This window comes from Anguilla rostrata, chromosome 6 (genome assembly GCF_018555375.3).
Source record: "Anguilla rostrata isolate EN2019 chromosome 6, ASM1855537v3, whole genome shotgun sequence".
In the NCBI taxonomy this organism is placed as follows: Eukaryota; Metazoa; Chordata; class Actinopteri; order Anguilliformes; family Anguillidae; genus Anguilla; species Anguilla rostrata.
This window is the reverse complement of record NC_057938.1, coordinates 36090901-36117940: the sequence shown is the minus strand read 5'-3', so window position 1 is coordinate 36117940 and position 27040 is coordinate 36090901. Positions and strand designations below refer to the sequence as shown.

The window sequence follows — 27040 nt, the reverse complement described above, 5'->3', positions numbered from 1 at the left end:
TCTGGCTTTAGTGGTGGAGCAAAAGGGAGAAAGAGAAAGGGGGGGCGGGGGGGTCTGGAGCTTTATAAAAAGATGCCCCAAAACGGGAACACCCCTTTTCATGATTCGGGCCACCCTGGCAAAAATGCCTTTTTAATTTGCCCCTTGATGCAAAGCACAAAAAACCCAAAAGGGCAAAAAAATGGTGTGGGTCAGAGAAAGAAAAAAGGGAATTGTTTTCCATTATTTTAATACACGCATGCTGAGGGCCACTGATGATTATATCCTTGTATATGTGGTTTATTATTAGTAGAAGCCAAACTCTAATATGAGAGGCAATTAACCCCTTCCGCTGAGAGCCCTTTGTAGACAAAAAAAATTGATTGGTGTAAGAACATCAATTTTCAGTTTGGTTATTTTTCATGAAAATATTCAATTTGGCCCCTGATTTCATTACATTTAAGTATTTTAAGCAAGCATTGTATAAAAACTTAATCCCGTCTGTACGTTTATGATATTGCTTGGAAAAATCACTTTTTAAATCCGCAAGAAGTGTATGTTAGGTGTGATGGTAAAAAAAAAAGCACTGGGGGACTGTGGGAGTCTTTTCCTATTTTTGCTCTTGAGCGGGCCCCGTTCAGGTTATCTTTCCCCCACCATAATCCCTCTATCAAATTTAAAAATTTTTGTTTTTCCCGACCGGGAAAACTCATTCAATTTGTAAAAATTTGGGCTCTTAGCAACACATTTGGGAAATTTGGGAGCAAAAAACAAGCACGATCCTCCCCATATTGTAAAATGCCCCGTGTGCTTTTTTCCCTCACCAGATGACAAAAAATACGGGGTGTCCAACAGCACCCAAACTGGCCTCAAAATATTGGGTTTGCCCACTAAGCATACTGTGTTTTTTTTAAATGCCCCAAAGGGGGGATGCAAAAAAAAATCCTCCCTGCTACTTTTCAACCAACTGGGAAATGCATGGTTTCCTTTTACGGCCATGCCCCCGTCTTGTTTTTTTGAAGGGAAACACTGAAGCTCCACATCATATTTTAAAGCGAAGCTTGCATCATGCTAATGGGACAAAATGGTAATTTTACTTCCTGAATGTATGCCAACAGAATATGCTCAGCAAAACCCTGGAGATATCCATTTTTTAAGTATACTACAATTTAGTGGAAATTTCTTCTAATTAAGAACTCTTTCCATCCAGTGTACTTAACAGTCTACTCAATAGTAGACAGGTGTACTGATTCGTGACATGCCTAGCCTACGTGTACACAGAGGTGGGAAGATCTTAAAAACCCTCCACCCTTGGGCCTTGCCCCAGCCAATCCCACACCACTCTGCAAGGGTTCCTCACCACTGCTCCCACAGTCCACTCCACAAGAACCACTGCTCCGAAACCCATCCATAACCAGGTTTTAACCTCAACATGTGGGGGAAAAAGTAAAAAAAAACTCATTTCAGGATCATGTCTTTGGAGGTCCCACAGCCTCAGATGGAGCTGGAGGTCATAAGATCTTGGTAGTAAAACTTGGGAAGGCCGCACTCTAGAGACGAAGGCTCGGGTTCTTCGTTGGTGTTCAAGGAGCGGTTCTCTGGCAGGCTGTCCTTGATCCTTCTGATGTGGTCCCCTGGGATAGGTTTTTTGAGAGTGCAACCAGATGGAACTTAGCTGTCACTGAAATAACAGGGGGAAGGGTTCCAGGGTGTTTGTCCTGTACACAATGAACCTCTTACCCAGGACAATGTTGGGAAACAACATCGGGAAATGAGTAATACCATTAGTACCTATGAAACACCTCATTTCAGTGATATGGTTACATCTGTGCTGAGATGTTGGGAAAGTGAGGATTTATCAACCACAAAAATGGGTGGCAGCTAAACCTTTTTTTGCCATAGATCATTATAAACAATTTTAACCAATATTATTTTATTGCCATATAAAACAATCATTAGATGCTTTACAAGGAAATGCAAGACTTTTGTTTGTTTCATAAGAGCGTGGATTGACAAGAAATATTGTCAAGCATTACGGGGTTTCCTGAAGCTTCAGCTCTAAAAATAAATGAGATACTGCACTGTCCAAGTTGGGGATCCCATGGGACATGCTGGCATTTACTGTACAATAATGCCTAAAAAATCCATTAAAAAGAACATTAAAATATGTTTTAGTGTGGATTGTGCAGTAAATTCAAAACTGGAGTTAATCTGACTTTAAATAATGTGCTGCTGTTGTGCAAAAAAAGCTCCTGGCTACACTACTTATTCCAGGTTAACAACTGGCTAGTAACTGCCTAGCAACCACATGGAACACCATAGCAACGACCTAGCAACACCCTAGCAACCACCTAGAACTCCATAGCAACCACTTAGCAACACCCTAGCAACCGCCTAGAACTCCATAGCAACCACCTAGCAACACCATAGCAACCGCCTAGAACTCCATAGCAACCACCTAGCAACACCCTAGCAACCACCTAGAACTCCATAGCAACCACCTAGCAACACCCTAGCAACGGCCTAGAACTCCATAGCAACCACCTAGCAACACCATAGCAACTGCCTAGAACTCCATAGCAAACACCTAGAACTCCATAGCAACCACCTAGCAACACCATTGCAATGGCCTAGAACTCCATAGCAACCACCTAGCAACACCCTAGCAACCACCTAGAACTCCATAGCAACCACCTAGCAACACCCTAGCAACGGCCTAGAACTCCATAGCAACCACCTAGCAACACCCTAGCAACCACCTAGCAACACCATAGCAACTGCCTAGCACTCCATAGCAACCACCTAGAACTCCATAGCAACCACCTAGCAACACCATAGCAACGGCCTAGAACTCCATAGCAACCACCTAGCAACACCCTAGCAACCACCTAGAACTCCATAGCAACCACCTAGCAACACCATAACAACCGCCTAGAACTCCATAGCAACCACCTAGCAACACCCTAGCAACCACCTGGAACACCATAGCAACCACCTAGCAACACCCTAGCAACCACTTGGAAAACCATAACTGCCTAGCAACACCCTAGCAACCACTTGGAACACCATAGCAACCACCTAGCAACACCCTAGCAACCACCTAGAACTCCATAGCAACCACCTAGCAACACCCTAGCAACCACCTAGAACTCCATAGCAACCACCTAGCAACACCCTAGCAACGGCCTAGAACTCCTTAGCAACCACCTAGCAACACCAAAGCAACCGCCTAAAACTCCATAGCAACCACCTAGCAACACCCTAGCAACCACCTAGCAACACCATAGCAACTGCCTAGAACTCCATAGCAACCACCTAGCAACACCCTAGCAACCACTTGGAACACCATAACAACTGCCTAGCAACTGCCTAGCAACCACCTATAACTTCATAGCAACCACCTAGAATACCCTAGCAACCCCCAAGCAACCACCTGGAACTCCATAGCAACCACCCAACAACACACTAGCAACCACCTGGAACACCATAGCAAATGCCTAGCAACACCCTAGCAACCAGCTATAACTCCAAAGCAACCACCTAGCAACACTATAGCAACCACCTAGAACTCCATAGCAACCACCTAGCAACACCCTAGCAACCACCTGGAACACCATAGCAACCACCTAGCAACACCCTAGCAACCACCTGTAACACCATAACAACTGCCTAGCAACACTATAGAAACAACCTAGCAAGATGCTAGCAACCACCTAGCAACACCTTAGCAACACCCTAGCAACCGCCTATAACTCCATAGCAACCACCTAGCAACATCTTAGCAGCCACCTAGAATACCCTAGCAACACCCTAGCAACTGCCTATAACTCCATAGCAAATGCCTAGCAACACCCTAGCAACCGGCTATAACTCCATAGCAACCACCTAGCAACACCCTAGCAACCACCTGGAACACCATAACTGCCTAGCAACACCCTAGCAACCACCTACCAACCACTTAGCATACCCTAGCAACCACCTAGCAATGCCCTAGCAACCACCTGGAGCTCAATAGCAACCACCTGAAACTCCATAGCAACCACCTAGCACCACCCTAGCGACCGCCTAGAATTCCATGAAACCACTTAGACCTCCATAGAACCACCTAGCAACACCCTAGCAACTGCCTCCGATATCATAGCAACTACCTACCACTGTTCACTCCGTTCAGCACAAAGTCGACTTTGCGTTGGCGGCAACCACACTTCACAATTTCTGCAGGAATTGTCTAGTTATTATTATTATTATTATTAACAATGGATTACAGTTAAACTGTACAGGGCTGGTCAATGAAAAGGCTTGAATTGATACTGATTGCTATTCTGGGTTCTCTGTTCCTCTATCTGGCTGTAGTGGTGTGAGCTAAAGTGAGAAAGAGAAAGGGGGGGCGGGGCGGTCTGGAGCTTTATAAATATGCATGACCTTATAACAGGAACATCCCTTTTCATGATTCTGGCCAACCCTGGCAATGAAATGACCTTTTAATTTGACCTTGCATGCAAAGATCAGCAGAAAGCCAACAGGACTAAAACAGTGCCTGATAGTTCGAGAAAGACACAAGGAGACTGGTTTCCATTCATTTTAATACACAGCATGCTGAGGGCAACACTGATGACTTATATACCTTGTATATGTTGGTATATTATATAGTAGAAGCCATAACTCTAATATGAGAGGCAATTAATCCCTTCCTGCTGAAGAGACCTTGTAGACAGAAAAATTGATTGCGTGTACAGAACATTCAATATTCAGTATTTGGTTATTTTTCACTGATAATATATTCAACTTTGCATCACTGATTTCTATTACCACTTCAGGGAGTAATTTTAAGCAAGCATTGTATAATACGGTTATATCCAGTCTGTAGCAGTTTATAGTATATTGCTTGGAAAGATCACTTTAAAATCCTGCATATGAATGTAGTATGTTAATGTTGCCTGCATGTGTAAAAAACAAGCACTGCGACACTGTGTGAGTCTTGTCCTATTTATGCTCTTGAGCTGGGCCTCGTCTCAGGATTATCTTCCCACACCATAATCCCTCTATCAAATTAAATATTATCTGTTTTGCCTGACCCTGGAATACTCATTCACATTTGTAAATTGGTCTCATTACTGCAACATCATTGGTAAATTTGGGAGACCACTGACAAGCACGCATCCTCCTCCATATTGTAAACTGCCAGCTGCTGCTTTTTTCCACTCACCAGACTGACAAAGACTACGGCTGTGTCCGAATCAGCAACCTAACTACTGTGTCCTCAAAGTATGTACGGTCTAGCCTACTAAGCATACTGTGTTCTGTTAAGTGCCCAATGGGCAGTATGCAAAAAACATCCTCCATGCTACTTTTCAACCATACTGTGGAAGTGTCATATGATGTTCTGCCCTTGTACGGCCATGCTCACCTGTCATTGTTGTTGTTGTTAAGGAAAACATCAGTGAAGCGCCACATCATTTTTAAAGCGAAGCTTTGCATCATGCTAATGGTACCAAAATGGTAATTTACTTCCTGAAATGTATGCAACAGAATATGCTCAGCAAAACCCTGGAGATTCCATTTTTAAGTATACTACATTTAGTGAAAATTTCTTCTAATTAAGAACTTTGTCATCCAGTGTACTTAACAAGTATACTCAATAGTAGACAAGTGTACTGATTCGGACATGGCCTAGCTCGTGTACAAAGAGATGGGAAAGATCTTAAAAACCCTCCACCCTTGGGCTGCGCCCCAGCCAATCACACATCACTCTGCAGGGTTACCCACCACTGCTCCCACAGTCACTCCACAGAACCACTGCTCCAGAAACCCATCCAGACCAGGTTTTAACCTCAACCATGTGGGGGGAAAAAGTAAAAAAAAACTATTTAAGGATCAATGTCTGTGGAGGTCCCACAGCCTCAGATGGAGGCTGGAGGTCATAAGATCTTGGTAGTAAACTTGGGAAGCCGCACTCTAGAGAAGAAGGATCGGGTGTCTTCGGGGGTGTTCAAGGAGCGGTTCTCTGCCAGGCTGTCCTTGATCCTTCTGATGTGGTCCCTGGATAGGTTTTTGAGGTGCAACAAGATGGAGACGTGCTTGTCACTGTAAAAGGGGGAAGGGTGTCAGGGTGTTGTCATGTACACAATGAACCTCTTACCCAGGACAATGTTGGGAAACAACATCGGAATGGTAATACCATTATTACCTATGAAACACCTCATTTCAGTGATATGGTTACATCTGTGCTGAGATGTTGGGAAAGGGAGGATTTATCAACCACAAAATGGGTGGAGCTACCATTTTTTGCCATAGATCATTATAAAACAATTTAACCAATATTGATTTTATATGCCATATAAAACAATATTAGGTGCTTTAACAAGGAAATGAAAGACTTTTGTTTGGTTTCATATGAGCCAGTGATTGACAAGAAATATTGTCAAGCCATTATGGGGTTTCTGAAGCTTCAGTCTCATAAAAATACAATGAGATAATGCACTGTACAGTTGGGGATCCAATGGGCCATGCTGCATGTTACTGTACAATAATTCTAAAAACCATGAAAAGAGAACATTAAAATATGTTGTAGTGTGGATTGTGCAGTAAATTCAAACTGGAGTTAATCTGCAATTTAAATATGTGCTGCTGTTGTGCACAAAAAGACTCCTGGCTACACTACTATTCCAGGTTAAATAGTTTAAATGCTAAATATACTCTGCACCTCATACTACACACACACACACACAGTCCTTACAGTGGGAATGTGGATGTAAACCATTGCTCTCTGACAAATATAGGATGAGCTAGTTTAGACAATTTGGTATGCTTTATCACAGGTGTATCACAGCAGAAAAGTGAAACTGCATTCTGTATTTTTCCACTAGTAAACATAGATGGAGGATAAATGGAGGGGTGAATGTGTCTTATTACATTGGAGGAGTGGGGATTTGCATTGTGACAGACACCTGATAGGATAAATGGCGGATCCACTTCTCTACCCTCTGCCTTTGTCTGAGACCAACGACGCTTCAAGTCTACTTGGAGCCACACCATAGCACATCAAAGAACAGCTTCTGTATTGCTTTCAGGAGCAGCTCAAAAGAGGCAAAGCTTTAACAAAGGCTGCCCCAATTCTGAAGCGTTCCTTCGTATGTATTTGGGTATGTCTTCTTGTGGTGTGAGTGCTGGGATTCATTCACTGTGGTCAGGGTATGGATGAGAGGACAAAAATGGTTTACAAACAAAAGATGTCTACTGAATGCAGAATTGAATGTGAAAGCTGACCATCTGGTTCCTCCAGAGAATCTGTATTAGAGTGCTATATTGTGACACTGTGTCTTAAGTTTAACTGCTCAGGGACGAGGGACTGTTTATATGTGAGTGTGTTGGGGTGGGGGTAGGGGTAATCTTACCTGAGGTCAGGGTAACACTGGGCTAGTGTGATGACCTCCAGCTGGATGGCCCCAGGGTCCTGCAGCCTGAGGACTTCTGCAATTTTGGGGAGAATGTCCTGCAGCCACCTCTCCTTAGACCCCTGCATGAACACAGGGGGGCATAAATCCTCAGAACTCTCTGTGAGTGCACCAACACACTGAATATTCTCATTTTCATCTAAATACAGGAGGCAGCTGAAAAGGTAAGGCATTATGGAAGACAGTATTCACAGGACTGTTCTTCAATAACATCAGAAATATCCCAAGTAATATCTGTCTGTCAGATGCAATGCAGACCACAGCAAATCTAAGCCCCCCCAAAATGGTTTGATTCACCTCCAGAGTGTTTATATCTTAACCTGCATTACTGTCCAGCTCGTGTTAGTGTCTGATTCTGACCAATTGTAGGAGGGTACAGTTGAGGTCAAACGTTTACATACACCTAGGCTAAAGACATTCAAACTCAACTCTATATTCAGCAAGAGGTGTGTTTTTGATGAACGTAGGTCCAAAAAAAATAAAAGAAATTGCAGTCCATCGGTATTACACCTCAGCTTTAACAACTGTGTTTCTTACAAAAAATGTCCATAGAACATTAAATCATCTTATAAAGATATTCAAAAGAATAAAATCAATTCATATTGATGGAAGTGTGGTGAAATAGGTTGGGGATTATAAACAGAAATCAAACACAATGTTGTAATATAGTGTGTTTGGGTAAGGGAGATCAGTACTTACTGCTTCAATAAACACTAAATTGAGCATCTTACTGTCTTCGAACAGCAGTGATGCAGCTCGTTCCTGCTGCTCCTTATTTTTCAACTTCAGCTTCCCTTTCATCATCCTCCTCACATATTCCAGTATCACCTGCACATGCAGCCGACTCACTAGCTCCTGCAAACATGCACACACACACACACACACACACACACACACACACACACACACACATAAACAGACCCCCCCCCAGACACACACACACACACACACACACACAACACACGTAAACAGAAGCACACATAAACGCACACATACACACAAGGTTACTACAGTGTGGCACCACCTTACACCTAAGTGTTGTGTTCCAAATTCTCGTCTGTGTTTCCAAAGAGGAATCGTATCTAGTTCAAGGGCTCTTTGTCAGGCAAAATGGTTCAACCTGGGAGCTTTCATATGTTTCACACTTACTCACAGAATTCCACAAAGAACAAAAAAAGGGTCCCCCTATGAAGACAAGCCAAATAACCCTTTTTTCTGAGTGTGTAGAATTTAACCTAAGCCCCACTTTAGCACCAATACTACCCCATCCTATTGCTCTTTCTAACCAAATATATGAATGCAACAATGTCTCAGCACCACAGAAAAAACATATCATTTCCGATAGTAGCTTTGATGTTGTTAGCCCCATGTATTAGTGCCACTGCAGTGTTAGGCCTTACTTGCTTGCAGGTGGGCTTCAGGTTCTCGCAGTCCCAAATGTGTTTCTCCAGCAGTTCCACCAGCTGCCTGCTACCCCTCTCAAGCCAGGCTTGTGTCCATAGTTGCTTGTACTCTACCTGTACGAAAGATGAGTGTAGATGAACTAATCAACCCTGAAGCCAGACTTCCAGAAATAAAAACCCACAGAGAATAATTTTAATTAAAGTTAAATGTTATTATATATTGTCCTTCATCCTTATTGTTTTATCAATCCAACTGTATAGACAGTTGTTTTATAGACATAAAAATTATTGAAACTAAAATGAAGAAAAAAAAAATTCTTCCCAAACTTTTCATCTTACGCAAACTACAGTCTCCCACAATGCATTTCTTTGTCCATGCCCTCAACCAGAGAAAAACCAGTCTGAAGAAATGAGGCAGCACAGAAAAATAATGGATCACCATATGACTTGCACTACATTTAAGATAACATTGGGTTCATTGATTGGCAAAAAAAAAACCACACATACATCCTGAACTCTATAAAATTTGTTGATAGCTCAGTTGCTACTAACAAACATATATTAGAGATAGATGAACACAATATTAAAGTATTATATTTAAATGCAACAGTCAACACATTTTTTGGTTTAATACATTTTCTGTCATTTCCCAGTTTCCCTGGAGATCTACCAGCAATAGGAGGAAAAATGTTGCTGATGACTACTATTACCTTGTGAGTTCCTGATGTTTTATTAGGAGAAGCCAATGAAAAGCCAACCCAAGAAGCCCCAGATGATTTAACCCACCCTATCATAGAAGGGTAGGGTAGTCCAGTTGCTAAAACATGCAATATCTAAGCATTTACACCTTAACAACGTGAGTTCAGTTTGGGTAGTCCAACCAGTGTACATTTGGTTCTTGTTTTTTATGCTTTTATTTGTTGTTCATCATATTTATTTGCCTTGTCTTTTTGCTTATATGATTTCTTTGACAATCATAATATAAATAACCAAGAATGTCAGTTCAAAACAATAAATATCAATAGTTTGCTCCATGAAAATTTTGTTTCATAAAAAATTTTCAAATGAACATTATGCCCCCATACCTATAGAAGTGAATGGCACTTTCATTGTTAATGTGATCTATCTGAGTTTAATGGTAACCATTAACTAAATGTATTGTTTGGAATTGAGATAAAGATAATATATAAAGAGTACTTTTTTGCATTTTATTTCTGCATTGCTTTAGGATCCCAAATGCTTGTATATTTCCATAGTTTCCGTTGTAAGAAACAGATACTAGTTAAGTCCAACCAAAGTAGCAAGTACATTTTGTTCATTGCAAAAAGGGTGCAAAGTGAAACCCAGAATCTAGGAATTGTGTAACAAGTACAGACTAACTTCTATATTGACAGGTTAGTTGAGAAGTCAGGAGACTTAACAAAAGGTTCAACAGTTACATTGTGGACTTTTAACAGTATGGACAGTCATCTCATGGGAGTCATCGGGTCTGATGGGTGCTCTGCATGGTCTTATAATGGCCAAGGAATATGAAGCCATTTTACAGTACTAAGTACACCCTAAGAGACAAACACTGTTCCCTCATGATGTCCCCACATTCCATGATGGTAATGTACACTGCTAAACAAATTTAGATTTCAGGAACACCAGGATGAATTAAAATGCTTTCCATGAACACCACAATCACCACATCGAAACATCATTCAGCCTTAATTAGAGATTCTGAAGCACCACTTCAATCCCTCAGAGGCCTGGAGGCTTCCGTTCTTTACGAGTGGTCCAATAAAAAACTACATATGGTTCAGAACTTGTGTGGCAGAATTCCATGATGGTTTGAAGCTGTTCTGAAGGTGAAGGATTGCCCTATTCTTTCCTAGTTACACTGATATTCATATACTGTGATGTGTTTACATTATTTTGTCCCAGCCCTGTAAGGACAGGTAGTGAACAAAAAAAGGATACACCAGTGTGAAACCACTTTATAGGGTGTTGACCCAACATGTGTAGCCAATACAGCCTACATGCAGCATGACATTCGAACAGAATCTGAAACTGCAGGGCAATGACAGAACTTCCATGAGAAAATCAACAAACTCTTGCTTAGTGGAAAAGTAAAATTTATATTAGGCACTGTTCTAAATTACAAGGTATAGTTCACTAGTACGGAAGGCTAAAACATTTGGATAACATTGGTATTAAGTATTTCAAGCCAGTGCCCAGTTATTCATGCTCTGTGGTCAAGGGGGACAGTGCGGTCTTAATGAAAGACACCCACCTCTGTGAGAAAGAAATGATTCACTATGAAGTGAAGATGATCACAAAATACCATTAAGTAATGATTGACATTGACCTAAGACTGCAACCAGAACATGGGGAAATGTACAGTGACTTCGGAAAGTATTCAGACCCCTTCACTTTTTTCCACATTTTGTTACGTTATAGCCTTATTATAAAATTGATTAAATTTCTTTTTATTCTCATTAATCTAAACACAATACCCATAATGACAAAGCGAAAACAGGTTTAGAAATGTATTAAAAATAAAACTGAAATATCACATTTACATAAGTATTCTGACCCTCAGTACTTTGTTGAGGTACCTTTGGCATCGATTACAGCAGGGGTCCTCAATCTTATCCAGAAAGGGCCGGTGTGGGTGCAGGCTTTTGTTCCAACCAAGCAGTTACACACCTGATTCTGCTAATCAAACACTAGAGTCTTCTTTGCAAAGGATCTTGATTAGTAGAATCAGGTGTGTAACTGCTTGGTTGGAACAAAAGCCTGCACCCACACCGGCCCTTTCTGGATAAGATTGAGGACCCCTGGATTACAGCCTCAAGTCTTCTTGGGTATGACGCTACAAGCTTGGCACACCTGTATTTGGGGTATTTCTCCCATTCTTCTCTGCAGATCCTCTCAAGCTCTGTCAGGTTGGATGGGGAGCATTACTGCACAGCTATATTAAGATCTCTCCAGATATGTTAGATTGGGTTCAAGTCCGAGCTCTGGCTGGGCCACTCAAGGACATTCACAGACTTGTCCCGAAGCCACTCCAGTCTTGGCTGTGTGCTTAGTGTCGTTGTCCAGTTGGAAGGTGAACCTTCGCCCCAGTCTGAGGTCTGGAGTGCCCTGGCGCAGGTTTTCATCAAGGATCTCTCTGTACTTTGCTCCATTCACCTTTCCATCAATCCTGACTAGTCTCCCACTTCCTGCTGCTAAAAAACTTCCCCACAGCATGATGCTGCCACCACCATGCTTCACCGTAGGGATGGTATTGACCAGGTGATGAGCGGTGCCTAGTTTCTGCCAGACATGACGTTTGGCATTGTGCCCAAAGAGTTCAATCTTGGTTTTATCAGACCAGAGAATCTTGTTTCTCATGGTCTGAGAGTACTTTAGGTGCCTTTTGGCAAACTCCAAGCGGGCTGTCATGTGCCTTTTACTGAGGAGTGGCTTCCATCTGGCCACTCCACCATAAAGGTCTGATTGGTGGAGTGCTGCAGAGATGGTTGTCCTTCTGGAAGATTCTCCCATCTCCACAGAGGAACTCTGGAGCTCTATCAGAGTGGCTATCGGGTTCTCGGTCACCTCCCTGACCAAGGCCCTTCTTCTCCGATTACTCAGTTTGGCCAGGTGGCCAGCTCTAGGAAGAGTCCTGGTGGTTCCAAACTTCTTCCATTTGAGAATGATGGAGGCCACTGTGTTCTTCGGGCTTTCAATGCTGCAGAAATTTTTTTGTACCCTTCCCCAGATCTGTACCTCATCACAATCCTGTCTCGGAGGTACACATACAATTCCTTTGACTTCATGGCTTGGTTTTCGCTCTGACATGCACTGTCAACTGTGGGACCTTATATAGACAGGTGAGTGCTTTTCCAAATCATGTCCAATCAATTGAATTTACCACAGGTGGACTCCAAACAAGTTGTAGAAACATCTCAATGATGATCAATGGATGCACCTGAGCTCAATAATGAGTGTCATAGCAAAGGGTCTGAATATTTATGTCAACGTGATATTTCAGTTTTTTATGTTTAATACATTTCCAAAGATTTCTAAACTTGTTTTCACTTGTTTCAACTGACATTATGGGGTATTGTGTGTAGACTGATAAGAATAAAAATGAATTTAATCAATTTTAGAATAAGGCTGTTATGTAACAAAATGTGGAAAAGGTGAAGGGGTCTGAAGACTACACTGTACACCATTTGTTCACTACCTGTAGCTAGCTGGCATAATGACCATGTTCTAGCAGGTACTGTAAGTGCTTTGCCTGGGACTCTGCCCCCTGGATTAAGCCAGACAGTTCCCAGACATACAAATAATTAACCAAGTCCAAATGAACTCAACCTTTGTGGGAGATGGTTCCAGAAGACAGGATATAGTTTCCTGATTCATGTTTTCGGGAAATTCACCCTGGACCAAAAAGGGCCAATTATTAACAGCTATTCACAAAATAACACCTGTAAGGAAATAACCAGAAAAATATATTCACACTTGTTTGATTATCCCTTTTCTCCAGGGACATAACAATACATTTCTATGAATATTTACATTTATATTTGGAAACTTACATGAGACATTTTCTCCATGTACAATTTTTTGTCTTTTGTTTAGAAAAAAAAGTATTTATTTTTTTGTACGGGTACATTTTTAAAGATGCCACTAGGAGAAACAAAACAGAATCAGGCACAAGAATATCTGAACAAACAATAACTGCACGAGGAAGTCAGAAACTGACTGATCACAGCAGGTGTTCTGCTCTGGAAATTGAACTGCAGTCAGTTTCATTATGAAGTATCATGAATCAACCTGGCATTCCTGCAATGGTGCACATGGAAATTGGTAGAACCATGTGGGCAAGCACAATGTGTCTACATGCCAGTAGTAAATTTGAACCATACCAAAACAGAGGGTTTCCAAGTACTGCCAGATCTCAAGGTACTGACTGAGGAAATACTAATTAAGTGGCATGTAAATGGTGCAGGCAGCCCTGGTCTGCACAAACAGAAATGTGACCTTTTCTTACATATTTTTATGCACAATGCTACAACCTGCTCTAGGATCAGACTGGAAGTAGGATCAGAAAAATGAGTGGGGAATGTGAAATAAATTTTTATTTATTTTTATTTTTCCATAGATTGCGTTGTTGCCGTTCTCGTTGTTAGTGTTAATCAGTTTAACCATCAGGGTCCAAGTTGAACTATGCGGTTGTTCCCTGTACTTGGACCGGTACTTCTCTCTAGGGGTTTCGTCATACTTGTTCCTGGTTATGGTTATACACTTTGTTGTACGTCGCTCTGGATAAGAGCGTCTGCCAAATGCCTGTAATGTAATGTAATGTAATGAAAGGAAAATGGTGATGCAGACCAACGAGTATCTGCTCATCCAGAACTAACTGAAACCTGGCAAGTCTTCAAAGGGTTACTGGGCACGAGGCGGCTTTGAATGCCAAGCTTTGAGACACTTACTCTGTAGTCTGAAACTAAGAGTCCGAATAGCATACCCCCAATGGAGATGTAAAATTGCACCTTCAAAAATAATAAAGGAGAAATGACAAAGCAAAATAACAAAATAGTGTCCCAATGGAAGGACCTGTAGTCCAGCTGGGAACACTCTTCCTCCTAAAGTCACTATATGGTGTCACTATACGGCAAGCAGAGGGAAAAACGAGAGTCGAGGTTAAGAACGAGTGGATGGTCAACCACAAATTCGCAAACAAAGCATAGGGGCTAGACAAGAACCGGAATCGAATACAATGAGGGAACGGTCAAACACACAAAATCAATGGGACAAACAAACTAGAAGGTCCAAGTACGAATGAAACAAGTCAGTGGTCAAACACAAGATCAGCAAACAAATCAGCAAACAAAACAGAAGAGCTAGATGGGAATTAGAATCAAACAAAATAAGATCATATATGTGAAATCAAACTAAGTAATAATCATTCACAACACAACGAGCATAAGTTAAAAGAGTGAACTAGGTTCGACTGGCAAGTGGCCAAGGTTTACCTTTTCAAACCCATTAACTGGAGATGGCAAATGTCAATCTGATTACAAATAGGAACAACACAAGACACTCATGCAGCAGAGACAAATGTAAACACAAAACTTACAACAGGGGTAATAACAATGCTGTTTATTTGCTGAATTTTACAGTTAAATAAAACACTGAATTAAGTAAATGAGGTTGAAAAGAGGTTGGAGATTTCAACAAGACAATGATCCAAGACATAACTCAAAAATCTACCATTAAATACTTGAACTGGCTGATTTTGAAGTATGTTTGAATCATTGTCTCATTGAAATATCTTTCTGTTTCTTCATTGACTTGTTGATTTGTTGATATTTAGTTGAATACATTAGTTCTCCTACCCACATAAAATGTACTGTACCACTGGCTGCCACACAAAGGAATTATTAGGATGAATCTTTGGATTGGCCCACAGTCCACAGATTTGAATATTATTGAAAATCTATGGGGAGATCTCAAACATGTGTTGGTAGGAAGACCAAAGTACACTTCTGAATGAGAAGAGTTTTGCAAGAAAAATTCCTAAAGCGAGGAAAGAAAGGCTGTTATCTAGCTACAAGAAACATTTGAAAGCAGTGAATTCTGCCAAAGAAGGTGTTATGGTCTGATGGACAGGGCTCTGCACATGTCACATTTCGTATATATTTTTTTAAACTGTTAAATTCAGCAAATAAAAAGTAATTGTGTGTTAAATTTAAAGAAATATGTTTAGGTTTGTTACCTGCAGAGGTTGTGTTAATATCTTGTCAGTTAGCAAACATGCAATTTGACCAGGGGTGCATACCCTTGTATATGAATGCTTTGTGTATTGTATAAAGACTACAGTGTGTAACTGTTTATGTAGAGGTGAAATGTCAGAGAATTCTGGAGGTTTCTTTATCGTGGAGCTAATTCACATTTTTCTGCTGGCCAGTGATGATGCTACAGTGTGAAACGAAGATCCCTAATAAGATAAACCTTGGTACCCCGTTTTTAAAGTTATCCGTGCAGTTATTAATATGTATGCATCCTGTCCAACCCCATCCACCCACAACTTTAAAAATAGGGAGAGTCACATTATGCTTCTGCAGGAAGAATTTGTTAAAAAGACAACATACCTTAAATTCGGCGTGCATAACATCTAAGAAGTAACAATAGGTATAGTTCTCCATGTCTTCCAGAAGTGTTAGGCATCTGTTTTTCTCCTCTGGTAGGAGATATGCACATTTCTCTAAATATTCCCTGGGGAAAAAAAGAAATCACTGCCTATTCACCTTATAAAAAATACCTGTGCAGTTTCAGCTGTAAGGGAGGCATGGGGAAGAAGATTCCCTAAGGACCCCATGTGTCTATTGTGGAGAATTTAGAACCACATTTTTTTTTTAATTAAGAAAGTTATGCAAATTTATGAACTTATGGGTGAACTCTAAGCCAAAAGTTTCCAGTCACATGATTTAATATATCAACTTATTCTTATGGCTATACATATCTGTTCGGCATCCTGGCCCATTGACACTGAACATGCAGGTTTATGCAATACTTGTAGGCCAAAATAAAGGGCAAGTGTTGATAAAAGCAAACAGACCTTACATTCCAATCTTCTTAATTTAACAGATACAAATACAAGCAGCTTATGACATTTACATTTTTAAAAATAATACATGGTTGGGGAAGGAGAACTTACTTGAATTGTTCAATACTGGCTAAATTAGCCTTTAACACAGCATTGGTGTTCACATGCTTTTCTTTTATGAAATCTTCCAATGATTTCTTGTATCTGAAGGCACATGGTGAAAAAAACAAAAACGCTGGCAAAACACAGTCTTGTGAATGCACCTCATTGTGAAACCTAGCCCATATTAAAACTGTACTGAGAAGCATACATACATGGATAAAACATTTAACAGTTATCCCCCCACACAAATGTGCATTCTACCCAGATTCCCAGGTACCTCATCAAGAAGATCTCCAACTGACACATGATCCTCTGGGCCCTACTCGAATCACAGAAAATAGCTTTGGTTTCCTTCACAGCCGCATCCACCATCTGCCAAACAGGAAGTCAATGCAACAGTGACATATGTGAGCTCAGCTCTTTCAGACAGCCTCCATCACAGTACAGGAAACCTGAGCTAGAACACAGTAAACCTGACCAATGGGTTAACTTACCAGTGCTGGTGGCATGTGAGCCATTGAGGCTACTGGGATCTAATCCTCACTCGGTAATGGCCTAACAAACAGCTTTTTAGTTCATGCCTAACCAAGAAAACAGTTCACTGCATGGCTACAGCATCAAAGAACTAATCCCCTGGCAGTCTCTCCTCATGAAAAGAGCAACGTATGATAACATAATGGCAAAACGTTAAATCCAAAATATAAGAATTGTATTTAATGCAGATACAATTACACATTTGTCATCATAACCATTTTCAAGTAAGTCTTTTTTTCTATAAGTAATACAATTTACAATATGTACACAAACTTATTTTGCAATGCTGTCTTTAGAATGCAGAATTTAATGTGGCAACACTTGACATTGCACAATATTTTTGGTGAAGTAAAATAGTTTGATAAAGTCTGACAAATCAATCACCTCTATGACATCAATGGCAATGGTGGAGTAATAATGGTCTAATATGAGTTCAGGTAATGAGCCGCTGCACCAGCTGTTCTCCTCATGCTTCAGGGCATTGGACACCCACACCCCCAACTTACTCTGAAAAACACCAATCTGATCAAATTACTTCATCAAATCCACTCTGTCTCACAAACAACATTTTTAAAAACCTGGTGACCAATTATCTTTTGCCTCCAATTGTCTCCAATGACAGTGTTCTCCACATGCTCCAAAATCAGGAGACAAATTGCACGGTACATATTTGAAGTTTTCAAATACCTTACAGCCCACGCTTAACTTACAGCATGGTCTTCTATACTTAAACCCACTTGGTATCTTCAGAGTACATTGGCTTTATCAAATCTGCTTCTTTTGGTGTTGAGTAATGGTGTGGAAGAATGTACCTCTTTTTGGGATAGATATTTCTCCTCAATTGGTCTGACTACTGCTTCGGGGAGCAGGGGCCCAAGTGCTTCAATGTCAATGTCCTTCTCCAGCTCTTCGTGCTTCAAAACATCACTGAAACCAGCACAATGGAGAATCATGACTACAGTAATTAAGCTTTACTGAAGCTTTAAACCTCTAAACAATTATGGGTAGCATCATTGGTGGTGACATGCTGATCCATTTTTTAATGATAACAAAAAAAAATGTGGTGATACGTTTCCTCTATGGAGGCTCATTTTTGTCTCAGTGCAGTTATCTCTCAGATGGACTAATTTCTTATGAGCCAGGCAGTTAATGGGAATGAAAAGAGTCACTATTCTTCATATCCTCAGATGTAAAGCAATGAATTCACCCCAGGGTCAGTAATGTTTCTCATCTTGACTATGAGGATGAGGGCTGGTGATTTCCTGTACCCCTGCCACCTCCACTCCATCCAGTTGTCCCTATGACATTCTGTCTAAAAGGACAATCCACACGCTCTTTCTTTTTGTGTGATTGTTGCCCTCTGTTTACGGCTAAGTAGTCACATTATGGTAAAAAAAAGTGCCACACAACTGACCGCATTCCTGGTTGCATTGCTGCATCTGTGCATCACTGTCATTCATATGACAGCTTTACACCACAAGCTGCCAGAACAGCTTCAATACACCTTGGCATAGATTCTACAAGTCTGGAACACTATTGGAACGATGGAACACCATTCTTCCAAAAGATTTTCTCTCATTTGTGTATTTGATGATGGAGGTAGAGCGTGATGTCTAACATGTCAGTCCAAAATCTCCCATAGGTGTTCAATTAGATCTGGTGACTGCAAAGGCCACATCAAGTGATTCACATCACTTTCATACTCATCTAACCATTCGGTGACCCCATGGTTTGGGGCACTGTCATCCTTGAAGAGACCCCTCCCATCAGGATTGAAATGTTTCATTATAAGATAAAGGTAATCGCTCAGAATAACTTTGTATTAATTTGCAGTGACCCTACCCTCTAAGTGCACCCAAACCATGCTAGGAAACTGTAGCAGTCAATTATTTAGACTTGTACCATTCCTTTGGTGTATGCCACACATGCACTTGCCCACTTGTTGAGAATATGGTGAAGGATGACTCATTTGACCATATCTCTTTTTTCCACATCTCTGTAGACCAGTGTCTATGGTTTAAGCACCACTGAACTCTCAAATGTGCATCTGTCTTTGCAATGAGGGGTGTATGCACTGCAACCCTACTATAAAATCCCTCTCAATGTAGTTGTCAATGGCCTGTTCTTGCTGACACAGTCTGATCACGTCCTGCATTGACATTCTCAGTCACCTGAAGAAGAGTTTCTCATCTGTTTTTCCTTATATATCACACTAATACACAAGGTTCATCGCATGTGTGCTTTCAACCACAATTCCTGACCCTATTAACTGATGTCCCATAAATCTAGATTCAGATGTCACTTTAGTCACTGTTCCTATGGAAACACAAGCCACTTGAGCAATTTTTGTGACAGAAGCTCTAGCCATCTGTGCCCCAATAATGAACCCAATAATTTTCCTCTTACCATCTTGATCCACAATTGGGTCCAACTGGGCCTGCTCAGCATTTGTATACATGCCACAGAACATTGATAGGATGTTAATTGCTTAATTGTATCATGCAGCACAACTGTGAGGAAGCATCTGCATTTGTTACATTTCTCCACTCATTTATTCAGGTTGTCCCTTTGTCAGCCATCTATATATAAATACACACACTCTGCTTCATATACTGTTTACTTACTTTGGGTAGTAATTGTGCACCCAGCTCAGAAGGTAAACAAGGTCATCGAAATTAAGGTCAAACTCAGCCATCTTGACAAGCTGACTGGAGAAAGCTTGGTGGTAAAGCCGGGCGTAAGTGTCACACACATTGAATTCGGCGGGATAGCAGGTCTTCACATCCTGCACAACCTTCAGCAGGTCCACATGCACCTGTTTTCCCATCTTGCAGACCTCTTTCTTTAGGGAACTGGAGAGCCTGTCTGCAACAGCCACGTCCTCCATGCACTCCATCCGCTTCTCGACCATCACCTGCAGCAAGGCATCGTGGGTGTGTCGGCACTGCCGAGGCCTCCAGACTGGGGCCTTCACCTCTGTCTCCTCCAGCCACCTCCGGTCTTGCTCCTCCTCCTGCAGGATTACACTCACTGCTGATCTCAGAGCATCCAGCTCACCAGGCTCAGCACTAAACGAGTTCTGGATGGCCAGCCGCACCAGGACCAGAAGGCTCTCATAGTCCTCCTGCAGTTCAGCCTCCTCTTTGTCCCTGCCCCCCCTCTCCACTCCCTCCTGGCCTGCACCCTGCAAGAACAGATTCTCCTCTCTGTTGATCAGCTGGCAGTCAGCCTCCTTGAGTCTCTTCTCCTCTATGTTCTCCTTGAAAGAGCGCTCTAAAGAGAACCAAGATTGATTCTGGGTTAAAAAGCCAAATTCTGCTTTTCCCCTTAACATCAGTATTAAATAAGTAAACTTGATATAAGTCAACACAATTCAATGTCAGGGACAATATCCTTGTGACAGTGCACTGCAAGGTCCATTCCTTTCACTAGGAAACAGACTGTAGAATGATCTCAAAAGAAGCTAAACCAACTCAACCAGGGGATGAATTTCCATTCCCCATCTTAGAATGCAATGGTACAATACTAAATAAAAACCAAAACATCAATGGACAGATAAATACATAGATAGATAAAGAAGGTAGATTGAATGCATATTACTGTACCAATTTGCAAAGCACTATCCACTGCAGCTTGGGGACTTCTGGGTCCATTTTTGAATTTTGGAAACTTGATCCTACGCTTTCTACGTTTCTGATTTTCTGCACTTGATACAACAGGCGGTTGTTCAAATGAAGCTGCTCCATTTTCATTGTCATCTTTAAGCGTATTCACGTCTTCTGCAGGATGATCTGCAAGGGAACCACATAAAGTGGCAGTGCTTAAACACAGAATATTATACACATATACAACCAATATATAGGTTACTGATATCACCTTAGACATACTCTGTTTGCTGATGAAAGTTTGGTTCACTAGTTTGGTTCACTTTCAATGTTGGGGAAGACACAGCTGAACACAAAAGACAAGGAACACGCAATAGATATTTGTATAAATGTGCTATTGCATTCTGAGAAAGGATTAACAAGCAAAAACATTGAAAAACACCAGCTGACAAGCCATGACATATTTTTTATATAACACAACATAGTTACAAGAAACCACACTAATGTAAACTTGCAATTAACACTCAAACTTTCATTCTTAAGTCATATAATTAACTACTTTGCATTCAAAAGAGACACATGCACCACCTGTAGACCTGTGCCTCTCCCTGACTATCCATCTATGTACCCATCTATCTATCTATCCATCCATTATCTGACCCACTTACTCCTGGTCATGGTCATGTGGGGCTGGAGCCTATTCCAGCATGCATAGAACAAGAGGCAAGAAAACACCCTGGACTAGTCCAGTCCGTCGCAGGACACCCATACCAATCACTCACACAATCATACCAATGTAGACTGTCCAATTAACTACCATTCTGCACCCAAATATTACCTATACAGGAAAATGTAGTTGAACTGCAGTTCTCAGGCACTTTACTGTGAATGTGTGGGAGAGGACAACAACTGAGACAGAAGCCAATGTTCTGGCTCTAGATGTTGTTGTCTTCAAGATAAAACGGGGTATACAAAAAATCTGTAGTCTAATAATAGTTTAATTCTCAAACCAATTAGGATGGCTTTACATCTCATATCTGGAAGATATGCATGATAAAATATGTTTATAAATCAATCAATCAAATTGTATTTATATAGTGCATTTCACAGCAATTGCAGCAATACGCTTCACAGACAACCCTGGCCGAAACCCCCACAGGAGCAAGCCTAGAGCAACAGTGGCAAGGAAAAACTCCCTGTGGGAAAGAACCAGGATCAAGGGGGAAACCCATCCTCCTCTGGTTGGCTCAGGGTGTAGATTGGTGACCAACATGGTCAGTCAGTCAATGTTTACATCGGTCAAATTGGTGGCAAATAAATGACGGTCCTGTGGTAGCAGCTCGGGTGGCTCAGAATAATGAAATCTGGGGATAAATCATGTATATTGATTCTTGAGAAGAAGTTAAATTGTCTCATTTGTGTGCCAGCTACATAGTAATGGAAATGCAGAATTTATATGTATACGTATATGTATGCTTGCATGTATATTTTTGTATACGTATACATAATCTACATGTATGTATGTAAAAATGTATGTATATACACTACATGGCCAAAAGTACGTGGACACCTGACATAGAGCATCTCATTAAAAATTATGGCCATTAATATGGAGTTGGTCCACCCTTTGTTGCTATAACAACCTCCACTCTTCTGAGAAGGCTTTATACTAGATGGTGGAGCATTGCTGCAGGGATTTGCTTCCATTCCACCAGAAGGGCATCAGTGAGGTAGGGCACGGGTTGAGAGATTAGGCCTGGCTTACAGTTGCCTTTCCAATTCATCTCATCTGTAAAACTGTAAATTGTAACATACAAAATAAAAACAAAAACATGAATGGACAGTTATATAGACAGATACAGGAGAAAGACTGAATGAAGATTGCAGTACCTATTGTTGAAGTGCTGTCCACTGTGTCGATGGCAGCTTTGGGACTCCTGGGGCATTTTTTGAATTCTGGAAGCTTGATCTTACACTTTACATGTTTATGATTCTCTGCACTTGATACAACAGGTGGTTGTTCAAATGAAGAAGCTCCATTTTCAATGTCATCTTTAAGTGTCTTCACCTCTTCAGCAGGGTGACCTGCAAGGGAACCACATAAAACAGTGGCATTGCCTAAAAGTTAATAAAGCTACTAACAAAATATTATACACACATACTGGCAATATGTACTGACATCACCTTAGTCATCCTCCATTTGCTGATCAAAGTTTGGTTAACTTTGAATGTTGGGGAAGACACAGGTGAACACAAGACAAGGAACACACAATGGATATCTGTATAAATGTGTTATTGCATTATGAGAAATGATTAACATGCAAAAATATCGAAATAACAGCCTGACTCAAAAAAATAAAAAAATAAAAAATATGCAAATAATACTCAAACTTTCATTCTTAAGTCATCTTTTTCACTAATCTGCATTCAAAAGAGACACATGTACCACCTGTAAACTTGCGCCTATCCCTGACTATCCATCTATGTACCCATGTATCTATCTATTCATCCATTTTCTGACCCACTTACTCCTGGTCACGTTCATGTGGGGCTGGAGCCTATGCCAGCATGCACAGAACAAGAGGCAAGAAAACACCCTGGACTAGTCCAGTCCGTCGCAGGACACCCATACCAATCACTCACACAATCATACCAATTTAGACTGTCCAATTAACTACCATTCTGCACCCAAATATTACCAATACAGGAAAATGTAGTTGAACTGCAGTTCTCAGGCACTTTACTGTGAATGGTTGGGAGAGGACAACAACTGAGACAGAAGCCAATGTTCTGGCTCTAGATGTTGTTGTCTTCAAGATGAAACTGGGTATACAAAAAAATCTGTAGTCTAATAATAGTTTAATTCTCAAACCAATCAGGATGGCTTTATATCTCATATCTGGAAGATATGCATGATAAAATATGTTTATTCATCAATCAATCAATCAAATTGTATTTACATAGCGCATATCACAGCAACTGCAGCAATACGCTTCACAGACAACCCTGGCCGAAACCCCCACAGGAGCAAGCCTAGAACAACAGTGGCAAGGAAAAACTCCCTGTGGGAAGGAACCAGGATCAAGGGGGAAACCCATCTTCCTCTGGTTGGCTCAGGGTGTAGATTGGTGACCAACATGGTCAGTCAGTCCCGGAGCAAGTTACATCGGTCCAATTGGTGGAAAATAAATGACAGTCCTTGTTTGTCAGTCTGGCTTCAGAGGTGTCGATGAAGAATCTGGGCGGATAGAATGATATCGAATTCTGGGAAGATTATAGATTGTTTTTGTGTCCGCTACCATATTACAATGAAATGAGAACCTTTTATGTAAACTACTCATGTCACCGTGCTGTTCTATGGGCATGTCACTCAACCGTTTTGGCTAGATGACGTATACATACTTATTACATTATATGTATGTATGTATAATCACTACATGGCCAAAAGTACGTGGACACCTGACTAGCATTCATTAAAATTATGGCCATTAAATTGGAGTTGGTCCACCCTGTTGGCTATAACAACCTCCACTTTCTGAAGGCTTTATATAGCTGGTGGAGCATTGCTGGCAGGAGATTTGCTTCCATTTTCACCAGAAGGCATCAGTGAGGTAGGGCACGGGTGAGGATAGGCCTGCTTACAGTGCCTTTCCAATTCATCTCATCTTAAAACTGAATTAACATACAAATAAAACAAAAACTGAATGGGCAGTTATATAGCAGTACAGAGAAAGACTGAATAAGTGCAGTACCTATGTTGAAGTGCGTCCACTTGTAGATGCACTTTGCTCCTGGCCATTTTTGAATCTGAGCTGATCTTACACTTACTGTTATGATTCTGCACTGAACAACGGTGTTGTTCAAATGAAGGCATTCAGCTCTTAGTGTTTCACTCTCCGTGACGCAAGGGATTGGCATTGCTAAAGCTACAACGAAATCACATAGGATATTACTGACACCTACATCTCATTGTATCTTTTATTGGGAGACACAAAACAAGAACACAATGGATCTGTATAATGTGATGCATTAGAAAGATTAACATGCAAAAATATATCGAAATAACAGCCTGACTCAAAAAAATAAAAAAATAAAAAATATGCAAATAATACTCAAACTTTCATTCTTAAGTCATCTTTTTCACTAATCTGCATTCAAAAGAGACACATGTACCACCTGTAAACTTGCGCCTCTCCCTGACTATCCATCTATGTACCCATGTATCTATCTATCCATCCATTTTCTGACCCACTTACTCCTGGTCACGTTCATGTGGGGCTGGAGCCTATTCCAGCATGCATAGAATAAGGGGCAGGAACAGTCTGAACTTGATGTAACAGGTGGTTGCTCTAATGCAACTGCTTCATGTCCTTTGTCATTTTCAAGTGACATCACTTGTTCTGCAGGATGATCTGAAAGGGAACCACATAAAAAAGTGGCATTGCTTAAAAGCTACTAAACAAAATATTATACATACACATGCTAGCAATATATTCTGACATCACCTTAGACATCCCCCGTTTGCTGATGAACGTTTAGTTAACTTTGAATGTTGGGGGAGACACAGTTGAACATAAGAAGACAAGTATGAGGGTATTATTGGAGCAAAACAACTGAGCACCTGTGACAATGGAATTTGTAGTCACAGATAAATTTTTTGTTCTCTCCCTCAAACACAACACAACAATTATACCTTCACAAATTCTTCATTGCAGGTGCACAAATCCTATTCTACAAATCACAAATTAAGCTACTCATCCGCTCACATTTTTGCTTCAGTTGCTGCAGTGAATATGGTGCAAAACAAATTCACACACCCGTAGTCATAGACTAAATTTGCACATCTGCAAATCAGTGAATTGCAATGAGAGTTGCACACCTGTAGAATATTTTCTCACAAATACATTTTTTTTGTTGTTGATATTTTCTAGCACAAACACAAGTCAATAACTACAACTCCTTGAATCTACCGCTACGAGTCTGCTGTTTCTTTGCTAACAAATGACTAGTTCCACTCCCTCTCACTTTTGCACCACATATCTCAGTGAAATGTGGAGCAAAAGTGATTTGTGCACCTGTAGAGCCAGGGGCGGGCACTGTTCAGAGATCAGAGAACCCTTTTGGCCAATCAAAGGAGCTTGTTTGGGCGCCTGTCCCTAACTCTAATCTTATGAGACTGATTTTTCACTTGTGCAGTTACACTGCTTCGCTTACATAAGTGGTGCCCAATGTGAGAATATAGAAATATAATCCTGACATAAGTGGTGCCCTGTGTAAGGCTATTGTCATTTTCCCGACACTACTGGGTTTCATTATAAGGTATCCATTGTACTTGACCATTAGATTGCATTAAAACACAGTACACACGATTAGATCACCAGTAGAGACCACTATGCACCATTAGAAACCATCTGAAAATTTTCTAATGGTTTCTAATGCTTTTTTCAGCAGGGCAGGGATAAGCAGGTGTAGATAATGGATGTATGCATTAACCGCACAATCACAGAATGTTTACATTGGGCCTACCATTTGACATGGTCAACAGAGATAATCTCAATCTTAAAAAAAGATCACAATTTAATGCATAACTTTCATAATATCAAAAATCAGATATAGCCTATCTGGTAATTAGCCTACACGATGCCTTGATGAATTATGAAAATCAATCGCTATGTTGTGGACAGTGAGTTTATTAATTACAATAGACAAGCAGGATAAGGGTTTTTGACAGCCCGACCCAGCAATTGACGCAGCTGCTATTCAGCTGCATTTTGGTCACATTACCAGCGCAAACCTCCGGGATGGTAGCTTAGTGAATATGTAGGCTAAAAACACTATTTATCTAGTTAGCGTCTATAAAAGGGCCGCAAATCCTTAGTAAATGAGGCCCAAAGAGTGGCTAGGTGGAAAAATAAGTGAACCGCATATGTGGTTTCACTTGTGGTGTAGCATAGCCACCCCCCCGACTATCCATCTATGTACCCATGTATCTATCTATCCATCCATTTTCTGACCCACTTACTCCTGGTCATGGTCATGTGGGGCTGGAGCCTATTCCAGCATGCATAGAATAAGGGGCAGGAACAGTCTGAACTTGATGTAAGAGGCGGTTGCTCTAATGCAACTGCTTCATGTCCTTTGTCATTTTCAAGTGACATCACTTGTTCTGCAGGATGATCTGAAAGGGAACCACATAAAAAAGTGGCATTGCTTAAAAGCTACTAAACAAAATATTATACATACACATGCTGGCAATATATTCTGACATCACCTTAGACATCCCCCGTTTGCTGATGAAAGTTTAGTTAACTTTGAATGTTGGGGGAGACACAGTTGAACATAAGAAGACAAGTATGAAGGTATTATTGGACCAAA

General features: G+C 40.9%; 1 protein-coding gene across 5 annotated transcripts in view; it reads right to left on the bottom strand.

The window, feature by feature from the left end:
- Positions 1-4547: 4547 nt before the first annotated feature.
- LOC135257033 (tumor necrosis factor alpha-induced protein 2-like) overlaps positions 4548-27040 on the bottom strand; it is a 29204-nt gene continuing 6711 nt past the window's right edge. For 2 of the 5 annotated variants that reach the window (XM_064339406.1, XM_064339407.1), the window contains exons 2-13: positions 22556-22750; positions 20666-20851; positions 19685-20333; positions 17873-17987; positions 17445-17582; positions 16804-16898; positions 16536-16628; positions 15970-16093; positions 8834-8950; positions 8133-8288; positions 7374-7495; positions 4548-6063 (exon numbers count right to left, since the gene is read on the bottom strand). In XM_064339406.1, coding sequence (XP_064195476.1) covers positions 5898-6063; positions 7374-7495; positions 8133-8288; positions 8834-8950; positions 15970-16093; positions 16536-16628; positions 16804-16898; positions 17445-17582; positions 17873-17987; positions 19685-20333; positions 20666-20851; positions 22556-22750 — 2156 coding nt within the window. In that variant the 3' untranslated portion in view covers positions 4548-5897. The remainder of the gene's footprint in view (positions 6064-7373; positions 7496-8132; positions 8289-8833; positions 8951-15969; positions 16094-16535; positions 16629-16803; positions 16899-17444; positions 17583-17872; positions 17988-19684; positions 20334-20665; positions 20852-22555; positions 22751-27040) is intronic. The other 3 variants (XM_064339409.1, XM_064339410.1, XM_064339408.1) reach the window with 2 other exon arrangements.